The 22,498-nt window shown below is 53.6% G+C and overlaps 6 protein-coding genes across 6 annotated transcripts; 1 reads left to right on the top strand and 5 right to left on the bottom strand.

Annotated features, from left to right (window-relative positions):
* Positions 1–565: 565 nt before the first annotated feature.
* Positions 566–3,070, bottom strand: T069G_07816 (PWI domain-containing protein; the record flags this gene model as incomplete). Its single annotated transcript, XM_056175026.1, has 4 exons — positions 566–658; positions 767–2,826; positions 2,911–2,991; positions 3,049–3,070. 4 exons carry the CDS (start codon positions 3,068–3,070, stop codon positions 566–568), a joined length of 2,256 nt encoding a protein of 751 aa, XP_056025975.1.
* Positions 3,071–3,727: 657 nt separating this feature from the next.
* Positions 3,728–4,408, top strand: T069G_07815 (ribosomal protein s21 domain-containing protein; the record flags this gene model as incomplete). Its single annotated transcript, XM_056175025.1, has 1 exon — positions 3,728–4,408. One exon carries the CDS (start codon positions 3,728–3,730, stop codon positions 4,406–4,408), a length of 681 nt encoding a protein of 226 aa, XP_056025974.1.
* Positions 4,409–4,754: 346 nt separating this feature from the next.
* T069G_07814 (uncharacterized protein) lies at positions 4,755–7,237 on the bottom strand (the record flags this gene model as incomplete). Its single annotated transcript, XM_056175024.1, has 2 exons — positions 4,755–6,704; positions 6,812–7,237. The coding sequence occupies 2 exons, from the start codon at positions 7,235–7,237 to the stop codon at positions 4,755–4,757; spliced, it is 2,376 nt and encodes a 791-aa protein (XP_056025973.1).
* Positions 7,238–8,503: 1,266 nt separating this feature from the next.
* T069G_07813 (uncharacterized protein) lies at positions 8,504–10,057 on the bottom strand (the record flags this gene model as incomplete). The annotated part of the gene is made up of 1 exon (XM_056175023.1): positions 8,504–10,057. One exon carries the CDS (start codon positions 10,055–10,057, stop codon positions 8,504–8,506), a length of 1,554 nt encoding a protein of 517 aa, XP_056025972.1.
* Positions 10,058–12,082: 2,025 nt separating this feature from the next.
* On the bottom strand, positions 12,083–13,323 carry T069G_07812 (mannitol dehydrogenase rossmann domain-containing protein; the record flags this gene model as incomplete). The annotated part of the gene is made up of 2 exons (XM_056175022.1): positions 12,083–13,218; positions 13,275–13,323. The coding sequence occupies 2 exons, from the start codon at positions 13,321–13,323 to the stop codon at positions 12,083–12,085; spliced, it is 1,185 nt and encodes a 394-aa protein (XP_056025971.1).
* A 6,376-nt stretch (positions 13,324–19,699) lies between these two features.
* On the bottom strand, positions 19,700–21,583 carry T069G_07811 (phosphoglucose isomerase domain-containing protein; the record flags this gene model as incomplete). Its single annotated transcript, XM_056175021.1, has 4 exons — positions 19,700–20,220; positions 20,287–20,393; positions 20,467–21,000; positions 21,087–21,583. 4 exons carry the CDS (start codon positions 21,581–21,583, stop codon positions 19,700–19,702), a joined length of 1,659 nt encoding a protein of 552 aa, XP_056025970.1.
* Positions 21,584–22,498: the final 915 nt, after the last annotated feature.

Below are 22,498 nucleotides of genomic sequence, written 5' to 3'. Positions count from 1 at the left end.
GCGCTGTTGTCCCCAGCCTCGGCTCTCGGAGGCTCTCCTCATTTTTTTTTTTTCTGGGGGAAGCTTTTGAGCTGAGCTAGGCTTTACTGTTTGTGATTACAAGATGTGGTTAGTGAGTGTTACTGACGAATTAGAAGCACAGTTTTTACATGGTTAATTTGAGTATGGATTGATTAATGATAATAATGATGTGGTATCACGAATAGCAAGATGCAAAGCACACAATTCCCATCAATTCCCTGAAAAATTTACCATTGTTTATTTACATATAACAGAGAAATCCTACACGAATTTTCAAAGCCCGGGGTCTGTCTCCCAAAACACCCTAGTTGTACATACAAGATGGAGTTTTTTCCCGTTTCCTATAATTGTCCTCTTTCACATCTCCCATATTTGCATCTTCAAGTGAAGGAAAAAAAAAGAAAAAAGTGACTTCGAAATGGCGCCCTGTGTCTTCCCTTTACGGGAAACTTCACAGGACGCCAAAAAGAAAGCAACAGATTAATGCAGAGTAGTAGCTCGTAGAATCCCCAATCCCATGCCATTATAGTGATGATGTCCCTCTTTACGCCGGCAAGCCTCGCTTCTCGCACTCGGTGAAGAAGATGAGCATACGCCAGAGCTTCTTGACCAGGTCCTCTGCTTCGTCGTCCAGGGCCTAATAAAAAAAAAGGTTAGCTTTCCAAGTACTTCTCTGCAGTTTGTCCAAGTAGAAAATGAAATAGGAATAGGAATGCATGGGTCCAAAAAGAAAAAGAAAACTTACCCCCTCGAGCTCCTCCACCAAGGTACCCGCTGTGCCATGTTTCCGCAGATGCTCCTCCACGGCCTCGACCAGCATCTCCTCCTGCACGCCGAGATACTCAACAATCTTCTTCTCCACAAACGGCCGCAGCTTGTCCCGCACCACCGTGTCGTCCATAAAGTCCCATTTCACCTCCCACGCCCAGAGCCCATCCTTCTCCGACGGAATCTCCTGCGCCAGCGCGCGCACCGCCTGCGAGATTTCTTCCTCCGTCATGCCCGCCGCGCCGGAGGAGGCGTCCAGCTGGATGGGGATGAGCTGGCGCTTCGTGGACTCGACTTCCTCGTCGTCCAGGAGACCCTCCACCTCGGCGATGGTGCGTCTTTGGGGAGCTGCTCGTGAGGCTTGAGCTCGCTGTGCCGCCGCGCCGAGTGACAGCTTGAATGGCTGTGGTGCAGCGGCGGCGGCGGCAGCTTCGCGCTGCTCCATCTCCCGAGCCTGCTGGTCCAAGAAAGAATCCGCCATGCCACGCGCCTGTTCCAGCCTGGCCTGCTCGCGATTCCGCTCCACCTTTTCGGCCTGTCGGTCGGCTTCATCTCTTGCCTCCTCCTCAGCCCGATCAGATTGTCGTTTTCTCGCCCAGCCGCCGTGATCTCGGTAGTAGTTGTGCGTTTTGCGGGTAGCCTCTCGCTCATCGTCCCACGTCTTTTCTCTCTCCAGCTGCTCTTGTTTCCTTCGTTCGAGAGACTCTATGTCGTGCTTCTCTCTCTCTCGTTCTCGCTCCAACGCCGCCTGCCGTGATCGCTCTCGGTTGACCCATTTCCTCTCTGCTTCCGCATACATCTTGTCTTCTTCAGCCTTGCGCTCAGCCTCACGTCTCCTCCAGAGCTCGTCATCGCTCGCATCGGTGTCCTCATCTTCACGTCTCGTAGACCCATCTGCGTTGTTCACTCCTCCGTTAACAAAGGCCACTCCGCGGTTCGGTCCATTTTGGCCCTTGGGTCCGGATGGGGCGTTTGGTACTGAGACTCCACGAGGTCCCAGCGGCACATTGTTCGAGTTCCTCGGCGGTGAGGCCAGCCTTGACCGGGCTGCACCATTGCGGCGTCGTTCGTTTTCTTCCAGCTCCTCTTCTCGCTGGAGACGCTCCATATCCCGTTGGTTGCTACGCTCGCGGAAGGCGGCAATCTCTCCTGCAACGACCTCTCGCATCTCAGGCGGGATATCTGCCAACTCATCTTCTTGCGCCAGGGGAATGTTGACCACCTCAACGTTCTCCTCGGTATCCGTATTCCCCATGGCAACATCGCCATTAACGTCGGTAGTCTCGACAACAGGGGGGTAGAATAGCTCTCGAAGAACTGACTTGAGGGCTGCGCGAGCTTGCTCTATTCTCTGCTCCAGGGACGCATCGTCTCCCTTGTTCTCCTTGTATGTCTCCAGGTAGCTCAGCGAGGTGGGATCAACAACCACTTGCAGCTTGGTCTTTTCCACATCGTCAAAGCTGTCGTCGGCCGGCGGGTCGCTCGAGCTGGGCTGCTTCTTGATGGGGATTTGCACCTCTTCTTCAGTCAGGAGCTTGACGGCAGTTGCTACGGAATCAATGTCCTCGAACAGAGCGAAGCCAAATTTGGTTCCCTTTCGCTCCTCTGACACGCTATCGGACGGATCCCAGCGCTTCAGCTTGCCAACGGCCCCAAGAAGCTTCTTTGTGCCCTCGTCGCCACCCAGTCCCTCCGGAATCTGGTGTAGAAAGATGGTCCGCAGCTTCTCCTCGCTCGTCGGTGGAAGAAGCGTCTGCATCGTCTCCCTGGCCGCATTTCGCCCTTGCTCTGATCCCCTCTCCATACCAAGCCCAGCTCTTCCTCCCGATTGTGCTGGTCGGTCGTCGGATCTGCCGCCACCGGCTGAGGCTCCTGTGCCCAGTCGAATCACGGGGGCATTGAAGTTGATGTTCGGCATGTTGGTCGGGGCTTGGAAAGCAGGCAGACCACTTGGACGATTAGCTTGAGGCACGTTGGCTTGCTGAATGCCCGGCGGGGGGGCCATTCCCGGAGCGGGAGACATGCCTGGAGGAGGTCCTGAAGAGAGAGACAAACGGTCAGCATCTTGTCTGTCGGTGGAGAGACGAAGGAGAGAAGCAAAAGAGGACAAGACATGCGTACCTAGCCCAGGAGGAGCGGCCATACCTGGCGCCGCGCCCGGATAGCCATAGCCAGGAGGCGCGCCATAAGGATTGTGCGGTGCTGAAGCTCCGTTAGCGGATCTGTATCGTCCTCGAGACTGGCCTCGGCCTTGAGTACCTCCGTAATGGTTGTAGGCCATGCTGACAAGGCTCTACAGTCGAGAGCAGTGTCACGCTGGCAGGTTGTAGAGGCGGATTGGATTGTTTGCGTCAGATCAATGCTGGCACCTAGAAGAAAGAAAGAAAAAAAAAGGGTCAAGTAGAGGCAGAAGAGAGAGAGAAAGAAAAGAAAAGAGTTCCAGCAGTCAGCAGCTCTCGCGGAAGCAAAATCTCCAGATGCAGCCTCAAATTGCAGGGTTCTCGGCTTGCATTGAGACGTGACGGCAGGCGCGATTGTTTCCGCAGAGCAGCAGCATGAAGTGCCTCTTCGCTACAGAAATTTAGTTCGTGCTGGTCTGAATATGTCCAGCTTTCGCAGGTTTTTTTTTTTCTTTCGTCGTGGTTGATATGCAGAGGTGCGAATCGCGGCTTCACGGCTGGGATTCCTGGTTCTGAGAAATGTACCCACTTTTGGAGAAAGGCCCGCATCAAAGTTGATCCGCCCGCAGCTTTTTGCAAGCCGGACGACTTTCAAGATGTGGGATATCGATATCTGCATGATTCAGGATTTGAATTGAATTGCTGGAGCCATTGCGTGGGCATTGAGGATTGCAACAGCATGTAAGTGATATACAAAGATTTGCTGGAGAATAATGTACTGATTCTATCACAGGGCCGCAACCTCGAGATACGGCAGCATGATGCTGTCCAGAATCGCCGCCCCAGCGCAAGCCCGCGCCTTTTCCACATCACTGGCCGTCCGATTCAATGCGTCCAGATCACTCTATGATGATAGAAGAAACCCTCTAGTCGGCAACTTCGTCCCTCCTGCACCGGCACCCAAGCCCATCATCCCCCCAAAAGCTCAATCTAAACCCGCCTCAACCGATTTCGTCCCCCCTCCCCCTCCTCCTCCCGCCGAGTCAGAATCACCATCATCCTCAGCTGAGCAGCCAGCCGCTGAAAAATCAACCTCTTCTTCTTCATTCCCCTACACGGCAGCCGACTCCTCCGCCCCCTTCAACTTCGACATTGCCGAAATCGTCGCCGCCCGATCCGCCGCCTACGGCCAGTCCCTCAACGTCGGCGACCCTCTCCTCCGGCCCAAGATCCGCACCGAAGCCGTGACGGGGCGCACCGTCTTCATCAAGGACCGCCTGTCGCCTACTTCGGCACCTACCCCCGCCGTGGCCATCCGCGTGCTGGAGAGGATGTGCAGGGACCAAAAGGTGCGGAACAAGTACCACTCGCAAAAGTTTCACGAGAGGAAGGGTTTGAAGAAGAAGAGGTTGAGGAGTCAGCGGTGGAGGGCGAGGTTTAAGACGGGATTCAAGGCTGCTGTCAACAAGGTTTTGGAGTTGAAGAAGCAGGGCTGGTAAATATGCCATGTATGATGAGGGATTGATATGCTGTGAAAAATGGGCGAAAAGGGGGGCTTAAAAGGTATATTTGGAAAATGAACAAGTCTTCATGAGATAGATATACATGTACAATACGATGGATGGGATTGGCACGCCCTGACATGCAAATATATGAGGTGCTATTATGAATGACAACAAGGAGACTTGAATCTATATTTGTGGCCAAGTCTATACTCTACTGTGTAATCGTTGCTTTCTATTCCCAAGATCTATATTCGTAACTTCTATATACGCCCAAACGCTGAAAAGTGTAAGAAAAAAAAAAAAGATGCAAAAGTTCCCATCATCAGAGACAACATTAATCTCACTTCATGCTCACCCCGTTGTACTCTGGAATATCGGCCCATTCCTCTCTCGTCGGGCTTGGCTGTAAGCTCTGTCCAACCTTGGGTCGCGATCGAAAGACAGCCTCGACGTCCTCCTCCTCGGCCAGCTGCTCCAACAGGAGCGTTGTTTCGTTGATTTCCTCCTCGTCCACCCTTGGAAAGTAGCTGCCATCCTTTCGTGGGGGCATCTTGCCCCTCCTCAGAGACCTGCGCCTCTCCATCTGTGCCTTTTGCTGCGCCTTTTCAAACCCGGCCATGCTTCGACGAGTCCGGCTGGCGAGATCCTCGGAGTAATCTGGCTCCGCAGGCTTGGTGGTGACAGGTGTTATGGGAGTGGGCGGGTCAAGCTCCTCGTCCTCAAAACACAGAGATTTCTTACGGCTCATTGAGAGTCGAGTGCGCTCAGCCAAGGAGAGAGTGTGTCGAGGCTTGGTGCGCTTGACGGGTGACGGAGTCAAGTTGTTTTTCCCGGGAGACGTAGAGCCATCCGCAAACTCTTTTGTGGGTGAAAGCCGCGGCGGGCTATTCGTCTTATGCTTTGCGACAGGCTTTGGGGCTTCTTCGGGTGACCGACGGCGCGTTGGAGTGTCATATCCTGAAGGCTTTCGCTGAGGAAGAATAGATGGAGGAGTCGCAAGCGGCGAATCGTCAATCTGAGTCAAGTCGTAGGTGCTTCGCCCAGGAAAGTTCCTCTGATTCGACGACCACACGGTATCCACGCCACCAGAGAGCTGTGAAAGGCTTGGTCGAGAGATGACCGGTCTCACGGTACGAGCGGGAGCAGTAAACTTGTCCTGCAGGGATGAGAACGATGTGACAGAGCTGTCTGCGCGAAACGCGCTTTCAGCATCCTCCAAGTCGCTAATCTCATCATCATCGCCGCCCTCAAACGATGAAGTGGAAAGGAGGCGGCGGTCACGGCGATCCTGCTTCACAGGGGTTCGCTTCCTGACGAGAGAGGCAATGTCGACCTCCTTGGTCGCGATCTTTCCCAGATCGTATTTCAGATCCGAAACCAATGCAGCATAGTCATCCGACATTTGAGGCGCATGCTGAAACAGCGCAACTCTGGTTGACTTGTTCCTCCTCCCGGTGTGCAGATCAAGGTGAGCGGTGAAGCCGAGATCGATGCCCTTGGCTTTGGCGGCAGTGGCTCTGGGCTTGGCCGGCATGGGCCTGGTCTCACCAAATGTGTTCCTGCGAAAGGCATCCCACTTGCGGAGTCTGTCTCTTTGCATCTTGACCCGGTTATCCAGCTGCTCCAAGAGGCCAACATCATTCGTGTCCAGTTCGTCAAGCCGGCCCTTTTGGGCTCTTCTCCAGACGCGGTCGAACTTGGTAGCCAGGAGGCCACCGTGCTTTGGATCTCCGGACAAGAGAGTCTCCATCCAAGCCTCACTACCTGACCAATTGTGATGCACAGTCCGCCGCATCTCAGCCCTGGCATTGTCAGAGACGGCCTGGCCACCGCCGTCCATCTCCTTCATCTCGAGGACTTCTCGTCTACTGATGATATCATCTTCCTTCTCATCCATCACCACGGCAAAGTCCTTGAAGCGGACTCTAGCTAGCTCTTTGCGTTGCAGGAGCTGTCGAATGGAGGCCTTGTGGGCCATGGACAACGCAATCAGATGAGATTTCTCACTCAGGTAGCCCTTATTCTCAAAGGCAAGCTCAATTGCGGGTGTGATGTAGCCGCGGCTTGCGGCAAGGCTGCCAGAAACCACCTTTTTCAGGACAGCAGTGGAAAAGAAGGCAAGGACTTCCTCCAGCCTCTCGCCCTTGCACTCATCCAGCATCGTCTTGCGGATGATGGTGTCCCGCCCGAGGTCGCCATTTTTCTTGGCTTGCTCGAGGGCCCTGACGAGCGCGGCGCGCAGGTTCACAGACTGGAGCTGATCGACAGGTGGGTAAAAAGGCTTCAGCTTCTGTTTGGGAGGGATGGAGTATTAGCCATGTCAAGTTCACCATGTCACATCATCAGAGAGTGAGATTGTTTAGCAGTCAAATAGAAGGAAGAAGAAGTAGTACGCACATTCGCCGCCTCGTCTGGATCCCAGATGACAAACAGCTGATACAAGGCCCATTCTACGCACTGTACTCGCCTCTTCTGGTCCTGCAGGGTGGTGCCGGATGCCGCGAATGTCTCAGCCGAGATTTCGGGCCAGTCAGGGAGCTGGTCAAGATCCAGAAGCTTGATGTTGGTCAGGAACAGCGACAGAGAAGCCGGACCGGCAACATTGAGGCCTGAGCCCGCATTGGACTCTGCAGGGGCGGCGCTGGGCGGGATCTCAAGTGCTTCGGTCTTTGGTCTCGCAAGGCTTCGCACAGGCCTGGCAAAGGCTGCGGCAGCAACAGCTACGGCGGCGGCGGCTCGAAGGGGTCTGCTGTTGGCAGACGAGGGCACGCGAGAGGTACGCGTCCGAGTATGGAGCTGGGTCTGCTGGACGACAGTCGCCATATCGGCACCCTCTTGCTGCCGCAAGTATGACGATGACGATGCAGATGGACGACGCAAGCGAGAGATGTTTTGCGTTGTCTCTGCCTGTGCTTGCGCTTGCGCTTGTGCTTCCGCTCCTTTCGGCTTGCCTTGATCTGGGAAAGACACCACAGGGGAGAGGGAGACGGCTTGAGCAGGCACTCGGACTATGTTTTGTTTATGGGAGAGGGAGACAGACTGCTCAGCAGGTCGGGAATCCAGCTTAGATTAGATGTTGGATGAGAGGGCGAGAAGGGACTGGGGCACCCGAGAAGCGCGCAATTGGCCGTCACAGAAGCAGAAAACGCAGCAGTAGCATCAGCAGCATCGTCGTCGGGCTCGCAGTTGGGATTTCACAGGTATCGCAAAGTACCAACGGAAGTCGGACGTGAGTGGCTGGCGGGAGAAGGTCGAGGTTGGAGGTTGTGGAGAGCTTTGGGTGTTGAAGCTGCGACAGAGGGGAGACGAACGGGCCATTTAGGTACAGCAGGGGGGCAGTGGGCGTGCCAGCAGACGCCAGCAGGCCACAGCTCGCTGGTCAGTGGGCGCTAGTGGGCTGTCAGTGGGTTGGCAGTGGATGCGGCCCGCCAACCAGCGCATCACAGGTGTCGGTGAGCGCTGCACAGTCCACTAGCTCCGGGGGGCAACCGCCCTGCGAGTATAAACGGGCAGTGAGCTGTCCCGCATTACAGCATGGCTAGCCAGTGTGTTTATGAACACTTCACCTCACATGTCCACGTACATATCGTGTGCGGTGCAGTGCAGATGGCCAATCAATGACGGGTTGACGTGCTTTGCCTCCATGGAGCAGCTCGTATGTATGGGGTGAATTGGCGGCGGGCATTGGCTTATGAAGGACACAGGTGATGTGTTTGTGGCGATGGGAGGAGAGCATTTACTGAATGAAGAAGCGTTGATGACCATGATAATGACATGGAATGATAATGACACAGCCGATGGATGCAGTGCACTGCATGCACATGAATCACATTCAATTGATGTTCTGTCTAGATGTAGCTTTATGTACTTGGATGGGGATGGAGAATGGGGATGGGGATGGGGAATGAATGTTGATGCCTATGTAGGTTGGTATCAAAAAGCAGCGATGGGGGTTGATTTCATTGGACAATCGATGGGAATCTTCAATAGAAATGGCTGGGGTCATCCCATAAGCACAAAAGCTGCATGTATTTTGTTGGCTCAATTGTTAGTGTTGGTACTTACGAGCCTTAGTCATTCATCTCATCTTTACATGTAGATTCGATGCCTCAGCATATCTGCTTTGCTGCCCTTGACGATCCGCCTCTCCCTCCTCCTCTTACTATCAACACCATCACCATCACCACCAATGCCCACCAGATCAGGATCGTCAAACACATCTCCATCACCCGGAACGTCTACAATGGTACCGCCAATATCCCCAACATCACCAACATCACCAACATCACCAACGTCGCCCTTCCCCCCATCGTCTCCCCCAAACAAGTTATGCGTCGAGCACATGCCCAGCCCCGCCGCCGCCCTCAGCAGCTCCCCCCCGTCGCCGTACCTGGGCCCTGTCTTGAACGTCGCATTCACCGGCCCAAACAGGAACCACGCACTCATCGGCTGCGCCGTCACCTTGAAATCCTCCTGGCCCGGCGTCTCGCTAGAGGCCACCGCTAGTCTCTGGACCCCGACGTTGCCCGCCAGCAGATACGCCATCGAGTCCGTCCCCTGACTCGGGTAGTCCAGCATCCTAAGCGGCGCCTTTGCGTAGCCGACGGGCACGTCGTCGAGCTCCGTCGAAAAGTACGGGATGCCGTCCAGCACCACGATGTTGTAGTCGTCCGACGGCTGGAACTCCTGTTCAGCCTGGTGCGAGTTCCGCAGGTCGCCCTCGACGGTCCAGTGCAGGAACCCGGTAATCCAGCCTGAGATGCTGTAGCCCGTAGGCCCAGCGCCGCACATGAACAGCCTCTGCGACCGAACAATGTTCTTCCAGAAGTCCTTGACCTCGTCGCTGTCCGGCTCGTCCCATGTGAGCACGAAGCGAGTCAAGATTGGCCGCAGCCGATCGGCATAGTCTGCCGGCTCCTCTCCCCACTCCTCGAGCCTGTCCAGCTTCCCGAGCAGCTTCACCCAGTCGTCTCTCTCTCCCAGCAGCGTCACCTCGGGAAGACCACAGGTGATGCCCCCGCTGAACTCAAAGTAGTGTTGCATCAGGCCCATCATCAGGACGGTGGCTGTGAGGCCATCATTGTCGTCGCTCGTGGAAAAGTTGGGCATGATCCAGTCCAGCAGCCAATCTGTCTTGACCCTCTGCTGGATCTCGCCTGCAAACGCCGCAATCACGTCACGCCACGAGAAGCGCCACACCTGGATCTCCTCTTTGCCCTCGTGATCGACAAACAGATGCCGAACATCTTCGGCATGCGCAGTCATGTAGAAGTTGAGCTGCGCCAGAATCTCGAACCATACCTCGTCAGGCCGGAGGACAAGGCTCTGGTGCTGGCCCCATGCCTCGATGGCGCCCCTCACGAGACTGTCTGACGACTGAAAGATTGTGCCATTGGCAAAGGCGCTGTCGTCGTCCGAGCCGAAATCGGCAAAGGACGACATGAGCAGCTCCGGCGAGTATGGCGTGGCTGGCGGGAACTCTTCCGGGCAGCTCTGCCGAAGGAGCTCCGACGCAGATGTCACCGTACCGGCGGTTGACAGCGGGAGTGGGTCGACATCGGGATCGACAGGGACGGTGATGGCAGCCGAGGCGAAGGGCCCGTGGCCGCAAAGACCGGAGAGGAGTAGTATTGGAAGCAGCATGGTGTTTCCAGAGGTTTGTACCTCTACTTCTCCTTGCCAGGGGGGAGTGAGTACAAAGAGCTCTAGAGCAGACGCGCCAAAATAGCATACAAGCTTGGCCAGAAGCAGAGAAAAGTGAGGCTGCTGATGCTGATGCTGCTGCTGATACAGCTGCTGGCTTCATGCATGCACGTATGTAGGGCAATCCCTACGAAACTAACTTCTTCTTTATGCAACTCATCACTGGTAGCAAAAGGGGGCTTATTCGAGCAGCCCAAGAGCCTCCCAGCTGGCACACCCGCGATCAACATTCCTCAGCCCCCCTCAGAATCGAATCACGAGGCCGCGATATTGGGTAAGAGCAGATCTACATGATTCGCCGTCCCGAAACAAATCTTCCCCGACTCGGTCCACGTCCCTGTAGATCCCATCCGTCACGCTGGCAGAAAATTGAGAGACAGTCTCATAGGCATTTACCCCATCCCCAGCAATCTTGTGGCATTTACGCCCGGTCACGTAGAGCACACCACATGATGTTCTGTGCCAGCCTCTTTTGCTCCGTACAGCCATTCAGACATACGCATAGTCATTCACAGACATTCCCCTGCATTTCGAGTGCAGCCCCAATTGGCCAATCTGGCTGGAAGTTAGATCCCGTGGCCTGATGATGACTGAATTCTCGAGCTGTCCCTTGCATATAAATCCTTCCTGCCAACACTTTACGTCGGGCCTGCATCCCGTAGAATCCTCTTGATCTCAAGCCACAGCATGCCACGTAGAGGCCTAGCCCTTTTTTACACATCGTAGTCCTGGAGTAGTTGTAACTTATTACACAACCTGTATCGACTAATATAAGAAATAATATCCGCACACCGCCTCGAACAAGGCGAGTCAATTAATCTGCAAGACAACCAAAGATAAGACATGCCTCTAGCAACATCCAATTGGGCCCAGAACCCCGTCGGACGAGAATCAACTGCATGACACTATCGTCAATTCCGTAGGATTTCTCTACTTACTAGACGGTTCTTTTGCAAAAAGGGGGGGTTTGAATGAATCATCGGCATGCAAGTATTTTGCCACATTTTACTGTCTCTGTCTCACCTCACCTCATTCTCGGAGCAGTCCGGTCCGGGGGAAGGCGGAACTCTTAAAGCCGGCTCAGCCTTGGTCTCACCATATATGTCTCGCTATCAAAAAAGATAGTAAATTCCAAGACAAAAAAAAAAAAGGACGAGAAAGTAAGGCTTTTGGCCCACTAAAGAAACGAGACCAATCAGCCGGCCACACATCGTGCCCTTCCTATTCCGGCAATCCCAGGGATACAAGGGCATTGAAACTACTGAACTGAAGTGGTGTGCTGTTATGGCATGCTTTAGCGTCTGTGTGTGTGACACAAGGAGGGTTTAGTTGCCGAAGGGGGTAGGGGGATCTGGAAGTTTTGACGACCTGACGGGGATTGGAGAAAGGAAAAAATTCCCGTTGGAGAATGACAGACCGTTTTAGACGGGGTGGCTGCATTGCGTTTTTTGGGGTTGGGGCTGAGAAAGGTTAATGTTGAGATCATGGTGACCTCATTTTGCGTGTGTCATCTGTCAAGAAGAAATCTAGTAGTTTTGGGATGGACGAAACATGTGAATATGGTGGAACGAAGAAGTTGGATCAAGTCTGTTTTTTTCATTGATGTTGGTATCGTATCTTGATTCGTAATGCTATCAATCAATCTATGGACTGAAGTTTCCCATGCCGAGCAGGCAAATATGCTGGCTAATGCCCAAATTCCCTAGCAGACAAGACAAAGAAAAAAGAAAAGTAGAATAATAAAAAAAAAAAATTAGATGATCATCTAATATACCGGATCCCAGCGCCTTGCAGTTCATTCATTGCATTGATAAAACAAGCTGAAGAAGTGAAGTTATAAAGCAAAAAAGGCACGCGCGCAAATCAGATCATAAAACCCTAAAACACCCACTCATCGCCGTGAATGAATGCTGTGTGTATCAAGAAAGAGAGAAAAGGAAGAAAGCTCTATAAGCAAGTCTGCTTTTACTCCTCGCTGTCAGCCTGGACACGCTTGACAATGTCGACCAGCTGAGGATAAATCTTCTCGGTGGCCTGGATGCCGCAGACCTTGGCAACGACGTCCTCGGGCGTGTTCTCAGACATGATGGTGGACAGCTCCTTGGACTCGTCGTCGCCCTCGACGTCCTGGAAGCGGAACGTCATCTCGATAGCGTCGAGGAGGTACTTGATGGGCATGTTGTTCTCGGCAGCCTCGGCAGCAGGGCCGACGAAGCGCTCCTTGCGCGACAGCTTGCGCAGGGGAGCGCGGCCGACTCGCTCGACGGCGTCTTCCAGGTGAGGGTTGCCGATGCGCTTGATGATCTTGTTCATGTAGGCCAGCTGGGCCTCCTCGTCGATGTTGTGCTTGGCGACGAGCAGGTTCTTGGTCTCGGTCAGGGCGCCGCGGACCTCGGCCATGATCTGCTTGTCCTGGAGGGCGTCGAAGACGGTGCGCTTCCTGCGGTTGTAGCCGTGGTAGGCGGCGGTGGCGTGGCCGGTGTTGACGGTGTACAGCTTGCGCTCGATGAAGGGTGCCAGGTTGTCGACCCAGTTGATGCCCTCGATGGAGGGGATGCCAACGTCCTCAAAGGGAGTCTTGTCGACAACCCACTCGAAGAACTTCTCCAGCGTCACGTCGAGGCCGGCGTTGGGGTCCTGGGCGGGCACGATGCGGTCAATGGCGGAGTTGGCATAGCGAGCACGCATGTGGTGAGACTCGAGACGCTCCGGGTCGGTGTTTCGGGCGTCCTTGATGAAGCCGGCGAGAGTGTCCGTCGCTCCAATGGCGTTCTCGCAGGCAATGACGTGCAGGGGGTTTTCGTCTGCGCGGCGGTCGATGCCCTTTGCGATGACGGGGGCGATGAACTTGAGGATGTTGGGGCCGACGGAGCAGGTGACGACGTCGGCGGTGCGGATCTCCTCGATCAGGTCCTCCTCGTGGGTGCGGGAGTTGATGGCGCGGTAGTTTGTGATTGTGTTTTCTGAGGTGCCCTCGGAGCCGACTTCAATGACTCTGTAGGAGGGAGTGGCGTTGATCTTGTCAATCAGGTCGCCGTTGACATCGGCGAAGACGACTTCGTAGCCGGAGTTGTGGAGGAAGCAAGCAACAAAGCCTCGGCCTGTTATAATGGTTAGTTATTTGGGATATTGATATTAGTTGTGGTGATGGACATACCAATGTTGCCGGCACCAAAGTGAACTGCCTTTTTGCCCATGACAGCCATGATTGCGGTTTGTTTATAAGAGTATGGATAAGAAGAGAATAAGAGAATAGAGAGTAATAGTGATAGTGGAGAGGAGAGTGGGTGTTGTTGGAAACGGTAGACCGTTTTGGATGGAAAAAGGTTGAAGTGGATGGTTGCTGAAGCTGATGATGAGGAGAGGGGACTAAGATCTACCAAGAGGCGCGGGAATCGCACCAGCTTTATAATTCTTTGCAGAATCGAGTCGGCAAAACTCTCGAGCCCACGAGAAGGAGGAAAAGCAAGCAAGCATCCAACTAGAGGGAACTACCCAGTAGGTTAGAATAGCAGGTACTGTAGCATGTAGAATGTAGGGGGTGTGGGCGAACCGATGACGATGGCGCCTCAATCGGGGCGGAAGTGAAGCTGATCGACCATCGTCACAGCAAGGGGGGGGTGGATAAGCTGGTCAGTTACAACGTCAAGTATCCGTACATTACATTACGATTACATTGGATCAATCCACATCCATACTATCACATCAGATACAGTACAGCTCCACAACGGGGGAGGGGAGAACTTGATCCATTTGATCCATTCAATCAATCAACTCCCATGCAATCAAATGTCGAGTACAAGTACCTACTGTACATCAATACGTATCAGTTGCGTTGTTGCGTGAGAAAAATATACGGGGAATGGCGCAGGTACCGATACCAGGAACCTTGCCCCGTTGGATTCCATTGTCATTCACGTTACGCCAAAATTGCCTCCCGAAAGGCCTTCAGGTTCCGTTAGCTTCTACTGAGATAGGCCAGTAACACGTAGGAACCGTCTAAACCGGAGGCTCTGGCGTCCCCCGGTCGGTACAGGTACTTTGTCGGGAGATATGTCACCTTGACTGACCAATCATGTCTCACCTTGGCTGACGCCTGGCGCAGTTCAACAGCCCGTGGCGCCGAGTTAAGTGGAGACCAGTGACTCTCGTTTACGTGTTACGGTACATGTGCCTTGTTGCAACGCTGGTATCTTTCCACGATTGACGTCTTGGCTTGTAGCGGTACCTCGCTGTGGAAGCCCGTACCTTGCACGAACTGCGCTAGCTGGGCGAGGAACGCACCTGAAACTCTGCTGCATTTGCTGCACTGCCCGTACCTGTACTTTACTCTAGAATCGTACTGTTTTCACATGTTGCCCATGGATCCGATTCATTCAACTCAGCCATATCGTCGTATGTAATTCAGCCCTTGCCTCATCTCATCTCCATTCTTTGCCTTTTCATTGCTCAACTCATTTCTTCTCTCCTGTTCACAGGGTCTTGTGAGTAATGCGTGGCATGTTTGGCTCATCTCCTTTTTCCAATGCACGCCGACATCATTTTGCAACGGTCGACTGTTGCTGTGCCACATCAGACTGCAGCAGTACAGCCAGAAAAAAAAACACGTTGGAACCTGACAGCATCATCATGACTTGACCCCCATTTCCGTTTCCAAAATGATGCCGTCAGACTTGGACCCAAAGGACCACAAACCGTTTAATTCCCTGCTTTTGCTTTGCTTCCCCATCAGCAGCACCGTCTCGCCTCAACTTGCTCTTCCATTCGACAGGCTTTAGGGGGGCTGCCCCATCGCTCTAAAACAGTCGCCAGTGGCACGCCAAACAAGAACCAAGAATTCCTGCAGGTTTGCGCCTTTTGTGGCCCACCGCCAGACTAACGTCATCCGGCCGTCTTTTTTTCACGATAACGGGCTGCTGGAACTGAACTCGAGGCTCCCACAGGCTGGCTGCTAGGGGGCCTAGTGGCCTAGAGGGAACCCAGGGGGCCACTGAGGCGCCTGGGGTGGTCGCTGGACCGCCCCGCTGTGGGAAGGCGGGTTTAGTGCTGAAGCAAGTTGAGCCCAGTTAGCCCAGCCCACTGCAGTGACATCAGCGACGCTTTGCTGGTTTGGCCTTTTCACGATGCAACGGCGATACAAGCACCAGCACAAGCACGACGCGATCCACGATGCGATCCAATGCGATGCGATGCAGCCGCTACGGAAGTAAGAACTGAACCCTGCGTCACGCCCGCTTGCTTGCGAAAAGGGGTCGTTGAACTGAACCCTTCAGTGTCAGCACGGCTTATCGACACCTCCTGATATCATCAACTATCATCCAGCCTGACCCGCGAGCCTCGTGTCAACGGACAGCACGAGCCTTGGGTGACTGACTTGACTTGTCAACCTTTTTCATTCTCGTCCATCCCGAGTGTGTACGAGTACTTCAAAGACACGGCAAGACAGACAAGACACTAACGCTCGTTCGACAATGGAATAGGTCGCAATCCATCCGCAGTCGAGTCGTGGCTTGCCTAGCCAGATGCCACACCTCCGGCATGCTGTTTGCACATGCTTCCGACTTGACCCCTCGTCCAGCATCAATCACATCCTTGCCATTGCCCTCGACCTATCCTGAACTTTGACTCTATCCCTATTCCATCCTGACCCTGACCACCCCCCTTTGCCTGCCTGTCAACGCAAAAACTCAGATGCTAGATACTCGTGCACACATCGGACATGTGTTCTTGTATCTACGATCGTCGCCCACAGGGGTCCCAGCACAATGACGTATGTTGGGGATGGCCTCCACTTTGACCCGTGCTGCCAGCAACCACCACAGCAGCTGCAACTCGATGGCTGTGTTTCACATTCACGATGTGTTGTGTTGTGTTTTCTGTCATCCAGCAGAAACAGGCTCTCGGGTTGAAATTGAGTTTGCTTCCCGTGGAGCCATCAACGTCAATGGCTGCTCTGCTCTGCTCTCACCAAAACAACTCCCGAGTCACAACTATCCGCAACGGCGCTGGCAGGTTTCATCTCCTTGTCCCCCTTGCTTCGGCGTGTCGTATCGTGTCGTCCATCTTTACACCGAAGAGGACGAAAAGAAAGAGGTTTGCGTCGGCACTACACCAAGCATCCATCCGAAGCCATCATCTCGTACGACTCTTCTCATGCATATTCACGCACGCTTTCCCCCGTGGGACCCCTCAGCAACTTGATTGTCTCCGCTCCAACTCCTCCCTCTCGCGCCAATACACGCCGGCGGGGAAGCCTCTCGATGTCGATCTCTGCTTCTTTCTCTTTGCTGCTGGAGCACATGTCGATTCTCGTTCGCTGCACTACATGGCGCTTGTCAGCCCTTGCTCCCGCTTTGCTCCCATGTAAGTTGACGTTGGGTTGCACTTCAACTTCAAGTTTTCTTCTCGTCAAGGCATGTCTCACCCAAAAAGACGAGCGTTGTTTGTCATGGGAAAACAGGTTATCAACCGTGCATACGCCCGTTGGCATCAAGACACATTGCAAACATGACAGAACCGTGCATGATGATGATGAGGACATTCGCTTCAAACCAGCTGTATGCCATCAACACACAGCTTTGCCCATCTAGCCTCGGCCGTGATGCCTGCCCAAGTGAAATCAAGTTGTCGGATACCTGTACATGAAACATGGTATCCTCAGATTCGTGTACTTTGCATGAAATCTACACGAGTACACGCAGCGTCAGCGCCTATCGACGATGCCCATTGAGGTTATTCCACGCCGTGGATTTCCACATCAACCACTCACAGCCAAGCCACACACACGGCTATCGGATCCAGGCGCCAAGTCTCAGCCAGAAGACGGGCCGACACTTGGACGAGCATTTGCGCGCTTTTCCCGTCGGCACCAGCAACAAACAGCAACAGCAGCCAAGCCAGGGGTGGCTCGGTTCGGTTCACGATGCCTCGTTTCGGCCTCGTTTTCACCCAGCCCCTGGAAGCTGATAACTGTCCATCGTAAGATAGGCCAAATGGTGAGATTCCGCTGCCAGCACTTTGTACGAGTACATCGTCAGAATAGCAGCCACGTTGCAGCTGCAGCAGAGCCCCTGACGGTAAATGAAAACGTGGTGCAAGGAGCTCACCGCAATACGCCACGGGCTTTTCTCTGCGCAGTCAAGTCGACTCTCTCTCTCTCTTTCGTCTCTCATGCAGATCAGCTCCCTCCGGCCTTGCTCGCCTGTCCCCGGAACGGCGGACCCAATTGGCATTGACGCTGCATTGTCGCGGGTCCACAGCGTTAGCAGGTACTTGCATCCTCCCCAACGTTACCTTGCGAATGCTTGGGACTTTTTATCAACTCCACGGCTATTCCCCCGAGCTCCCAAAAGCAGCGCCTCCGCCGGCTCCGTAGGGGCGGATCCACCGCACCGCCGTAACAAACCGGCCAACCAGTTGAGCTCCGTGAGCCATTATGGAGCCACCGTTTCGTCTTGGCGGCATAATAGGGAACATGGGGGGGGGGAGCAGGCAAGCAGGCAAAAAGGGCGCAAAAGCGGCAGAGACCGGGGGGTTGGTTGCTAGGCTGAGGCTTGGCTTGGCCCTTTACGAGTACATTACTTACGAGATACGGAGTACTCGTACAGGTACAGCACGGAGTTACAGTTAGCCGTTTTGTTTCCATGCTTTGAAACCGTCGTGGACGGTGGCGGCTTTGGACTCAGCCCAACAAAGACGAGGCGAGACAAACGGGCATGACTCGGAATCCCCGATCTCAAAGGCATACTCGTAACAGCAAACAACGAGCACATGTCAGGTTACCCTGACGTCCTTGTCTCATTCTCTTCCATCTGCTCTGCTGAATTGTCAGTCGTCTCTCCTCTGTAATCTCGGAGAGACTCAAAACTGCCTGCATGCCCCCTATTGCTGAGCCATATAATTCGTTACGCAAGGGCACTAATATGATGTGTCAGTATATTGCCCGAGATAACGGCGAAACTTGTCATCCGCCATCGAAAATCCCACGATATCAGCGCGTCCGGATTATTATCGACCAAAAGCTGCGCTGTACGCCCGCCCATTTGCCACCCTTTTTTGGTCTCCCTCTGCGGGTCTTTTTTGCTGTGACATTTTCGCTTTACTGCCACGCTGATTTGATTTGATTTGACGGACTGCATATACCCGTGCATAGATGCATGCATGTGTGTTGGTGGTGCTTTTGGCTGCCTCTTCCTTTGTTCCTTTTCTGGGTCATTTTGTTGATGCTCCTGGACGAAAGCAGAACCATTGACTGCGCCGCTCTGCAAGATAATCACGACTAGATCCCTTCCAATTCGTCCAAATCATCACTGCCCGGTTGAGCAACCGCGTTATCCCTAACAAAAGAAGCACGTTATATCACTCAACGCACGCCACTTTGTCCATGTCCATGTACTACTAGCAGGCAAATGCCACAGGCGTTTCACCACCATTAGCCTCTTTGTCCCTCTCAGCCCGGCTACCCCAAAGCCTCGTCCCGCGCATTGAAATAGATTCCCACTCGGTGCTTGCATGCCGAGCCCCTGCGAATCCGGCTGCTCGAATAGGAAGTATGGGAACATTGACGGCCAACCAACTCTGCTCGATTGGAAAAAGCCCTCCTTCACCCGAATGCTACATAGCACTCTTGTTGGTTTCTTCAAGAGGCCAGATTTGATGAAATGGCCTCTACTCTCTCATTTTCAGCCGTCCGTCCATCCATTCATTCTACTATTACCCATCACCCATCCATATGCTTATTCCCGGCCCGCCTGTCAATAACCACTCAAACCACCGCAAATACAACCCAACCCTCCCTCCCTCTTTTATCGAGTCAACAACGAACTTGACTTGCATCCCGCCCATCACAAAACCCCATATGACCTTCCCCATGTGTGCATGTGCGTGCATCCCTGCGCCCCGGAAAATAATCTCAAAGTGAGTGACATGTGCTGTGCTGGGTCTCTTTTTAGTTCGCTTGTGGGGACGGTGCGGGAGAAAACGTGGGAGCTTGAGGGCTAAATGGCAGAAACCACATGCTAGCTAGCAGACGTAGATGTAAATGTAGTAGAAGTAGAGGTACTAAGTCGATTCCTTTCGCCCAGATACGGAGAGGGTAGAGTATTATCTGCATCATATGGAGCTTAGATGAGAGCTAGAGTAACTCGTGCATGCATGTAATGTAATGTAATGGAGGCAGCCGGAATATCTCGAGGCACACATCACATCACAAACCTCGGGCGTGAGGAATGCATCATCACACACAGCGTACACTCACCGCTTGCTTCACATGCTGCCACATGCTGATCCATATGACAGATAGTACCGAGCGCAGAGCACACACACATGCATCATCATCATCAATATCACATTTCAACAAGTGACTCATGCTACCTCTCACATCGTAGTTTCATCGTGCAAAAGGGCAAAAGGGAAAAAAGACTCATTGTTCGAGCCCGATTTATTTTCTTTTCATTAATTTCACAAGGCTTCCCTTCCCGCTCCCCCGTCATTTTCGCCATCCCAGACCCCTCCTTTTTCTCTGTTTTTCGGGGGATAATTTTTGTTGTTTCCTATTTCTTTTCTTGCACCGTATTTAACTGTTTAGATCTTGGAGAATGACTTGAAGGCTCCAATGAGGCCGCCAGTCGAGGCATCGTGGCCTGAGCCGTTGCCGGGCTCGTCGAGCTCCTTGAGGATCTTCTTAGCCAGGACCTTGCCCAGCTCAACACCCCACTGGTCGAAGCTGTTGATGTCCCAGACGGCGCCCTCGACGAAAGTCAGGTGCTCGTAGTAGACGATGAGGGCACCCAGCTCAGCAGGGCCAATGACGTCGCCGACGAGGATGGATGTGGTCGGGCGGTTGCCGAGGAAGCGCTTGTGGGGGATGAGTTCCTCAGGGGTACCCTCAGCCCTGAGCTGGTCGTCCGTCTTGCCAACCATCAGTGCCTCAGCCTGAGCAAAGTAGTTGGAGGCAAGCATCTTCTGGTGCAGGTTGTCGTGGATGGGGTTGTGAGACTTGGCAGCCAGAATGAAGTCGGCGGGGATGAGTTTGGTGCCCTGGTGGACAAGTTGGAAGAAGGAGTGCTGGGCGTTGGTGCAGGGCTCGCCAAACAGAATGGAGCCTGGTGAATCGATGCGTTAGACTTACACGATTTCTGACTTCTGCTCCAGGGACAAGGAGAACTTACCAGTGGTGTACTTGGCGCTGGATCCGTCAGAGGTAATGGCCTTGCCGTTGGACTCCATGGACAGCTGCTGGAGGTAGGCGGCGAATCGGTGGAGGTATTGGTCGAAGCTACGGGATTGCAGTCAGTATCAATTCATCATAGGCTCGTGTCCAAGAATTCTTCAGTGAGGTGTCAACTTACGGAGCAACCAAGCGAGTCTGGGCCTGGAAAAAGTCGCCGTACCAGACGCCAAGCAGACCACCAATGACGGGAATGTTCTCCCTCAGGGGAGTCTCGCGGAAGTGCTTGTCCATGGCGTGAGCACCAGCGAGGAACTTGTGGAAGTTGTCGTAGCCAACGTAGAGGGCAACGCTCAGGCCAATGGCACTCCAGACGGAGTAACGGCCGCCAACCCAGCTCTCAAAGCCAAACATGTTGGCGCTGTCAATGCCAAACTTGGTGACCTCGGCCTCGTTGGTGGACAGGGCAACAAAGTGCTTGGCAACATCTCCCTTGCCGCCAGTCTTCTCGACGAACCATGACTTGGCAGTGTTGGCGTTTGTGATGGTCTCTGCGGTGGTGAAGGTCTTGGAGGCAATGAGGAAGAGGGTGGTCTCTGGGTCAGAGGCCTTGAGAGCCTCAGCCATGTGAGTTCCGTCAATGTTGGAGACGAAGTGGAGGGTCATGTCGGGAGCGCCGTAGTGCTTGAGAGCCTCAGTCACCATGACGGGGCCGCTGTACAAAAGAGATTGGTTAGCAAGCATGTCTTGGCGATGAACTCGAAGCTTCAATTCAGCTCAGTTCAAGCTCAGGATACTCACAGATCAGAGCCACCAATGCCAACGTTGATGATGTTGGTCAGCTTCTTGCCAGTGAAGCCAACCCACTCGCCGCTTCGGACCTTTTCAGAAAACTCCTTCATGTGTGCCAGGACGCCGTTGACACCAGTAGGGCCGTTCATGACATCCTGGCCCTCAACCTGCATCTCCCAGCCGCCAACGTTTCGCAGCGCGGTGTGGTAGACGGCACGGTTCTCGGTGAAGTTGATCTTGTCACCGCGGAACATGGCATCTCGCTTCCTCTCAACGCCAGCCTGCTCGGCGAGCTTGACGAGCAGGTCCAGAGTCTCATTGGTCAGGAAGTTCTTGCTGAAGTCGAAGAGAATGTCGGCTGAGCCGTCGGCCTTGAAGGTGCGGGAGAATTTGTTGAAGCGCTCGGCGTCAGAGGCAAAGGCCTCCTTTAAGACGAAGTTCTTGGCAACGTCGTCACGGTGAGCCTGGAGCTCCGACCAGGCGGGAAGAGTGTTTGCGGGGGCCATGTTTGGCAGAGATCTGATGAGGAGTCAAGGAGGTTAATTAGCCAGTCTGTAGAGAGTTGCGGCAGCTAATTGAGTTGAGTCGAAATGGAGCAGTAGTGATCGGCAACTTCCGCTTGGCTTGGGCTATGTTGCTTTGGAATTGGGCTTCGAGAAAGACGCAAGGTCTGAATGGAATGGATTGGGGATGAGGATGAGGATGAGGAGAAGATTAGAGAGAAGAATGACAGCTTGGTAGAGAGGGGAGAAGCAGCATTTAAAAGGCCATAGGCTATGTAGCAAATAGTTCCCTGGTGAGGGTAGGCTATCAATACGATCCGGTTCGAGTACCGTGGGATCGCAGCATATATTCCGGGCAACGCGGAAGCTGATCAAGGCAGATGATGGATTTGATGGGGATGGTGGGGGTGGCGTCAGGAGCAAAAAAAAGAGATGAAGCCGGGAATGACGACTTACCAGGGGGGAAGAGATGCTTGATTAGAGGATGATGAGTGAGGAATTGGTGATGGATTAATGCAGCAGGCGGAAATGATTTCGCTGGATGGTTCGAAATGCCTCACGATAATGCGAGGATGGGAGAAGAAGGAAGAGAAAGGAAGAAGCAGAAAATAGCACCAGACGAGACAACGAATGACTGTGGCGTCTGTCTGGCCTCTTTGCTGGAGGGGAACCGAAGCTCAGCGCATTGACGGAGCTATCCAGGCGAAGCTGGCACGAGCTTTGCGCCTGTTGCCCCTCACTAATGACCTCACTGAGAACCTTTTTTGGAACTTGGCTGGCCAGTTGCCGCGCTGCTTGGCGTGCTTTGGTAAGCAGGATGCCCCGCAGATGGATTACCTGGAGATTTTAACAATCAATCAGTCAGATCAGAGTCAGTCGGGCAGTTTTATTAGGCACAGGTAGTTAGTTGGTTGCATG

The sequence above is a fragment of the Trichoderma breve genome, chromosome 5 (assembly GCF_028502605.1).
Source record: "Trichoderma breve strain T069 chromosome 5, whole genome shotgun sequence".
In the NCBI taxonomy this organism is placed as follows: Eukaryota; Fungi; Ascomycota; class Sordariomycetes; order Hypocreales; family Hypocreaceae; genus Trichoderma; species Trichoderma breve.
Note: the sequence above shows the minus strand (reverse complement) of the source record. Positions and strands in the feature narration are given on the sequence as shown.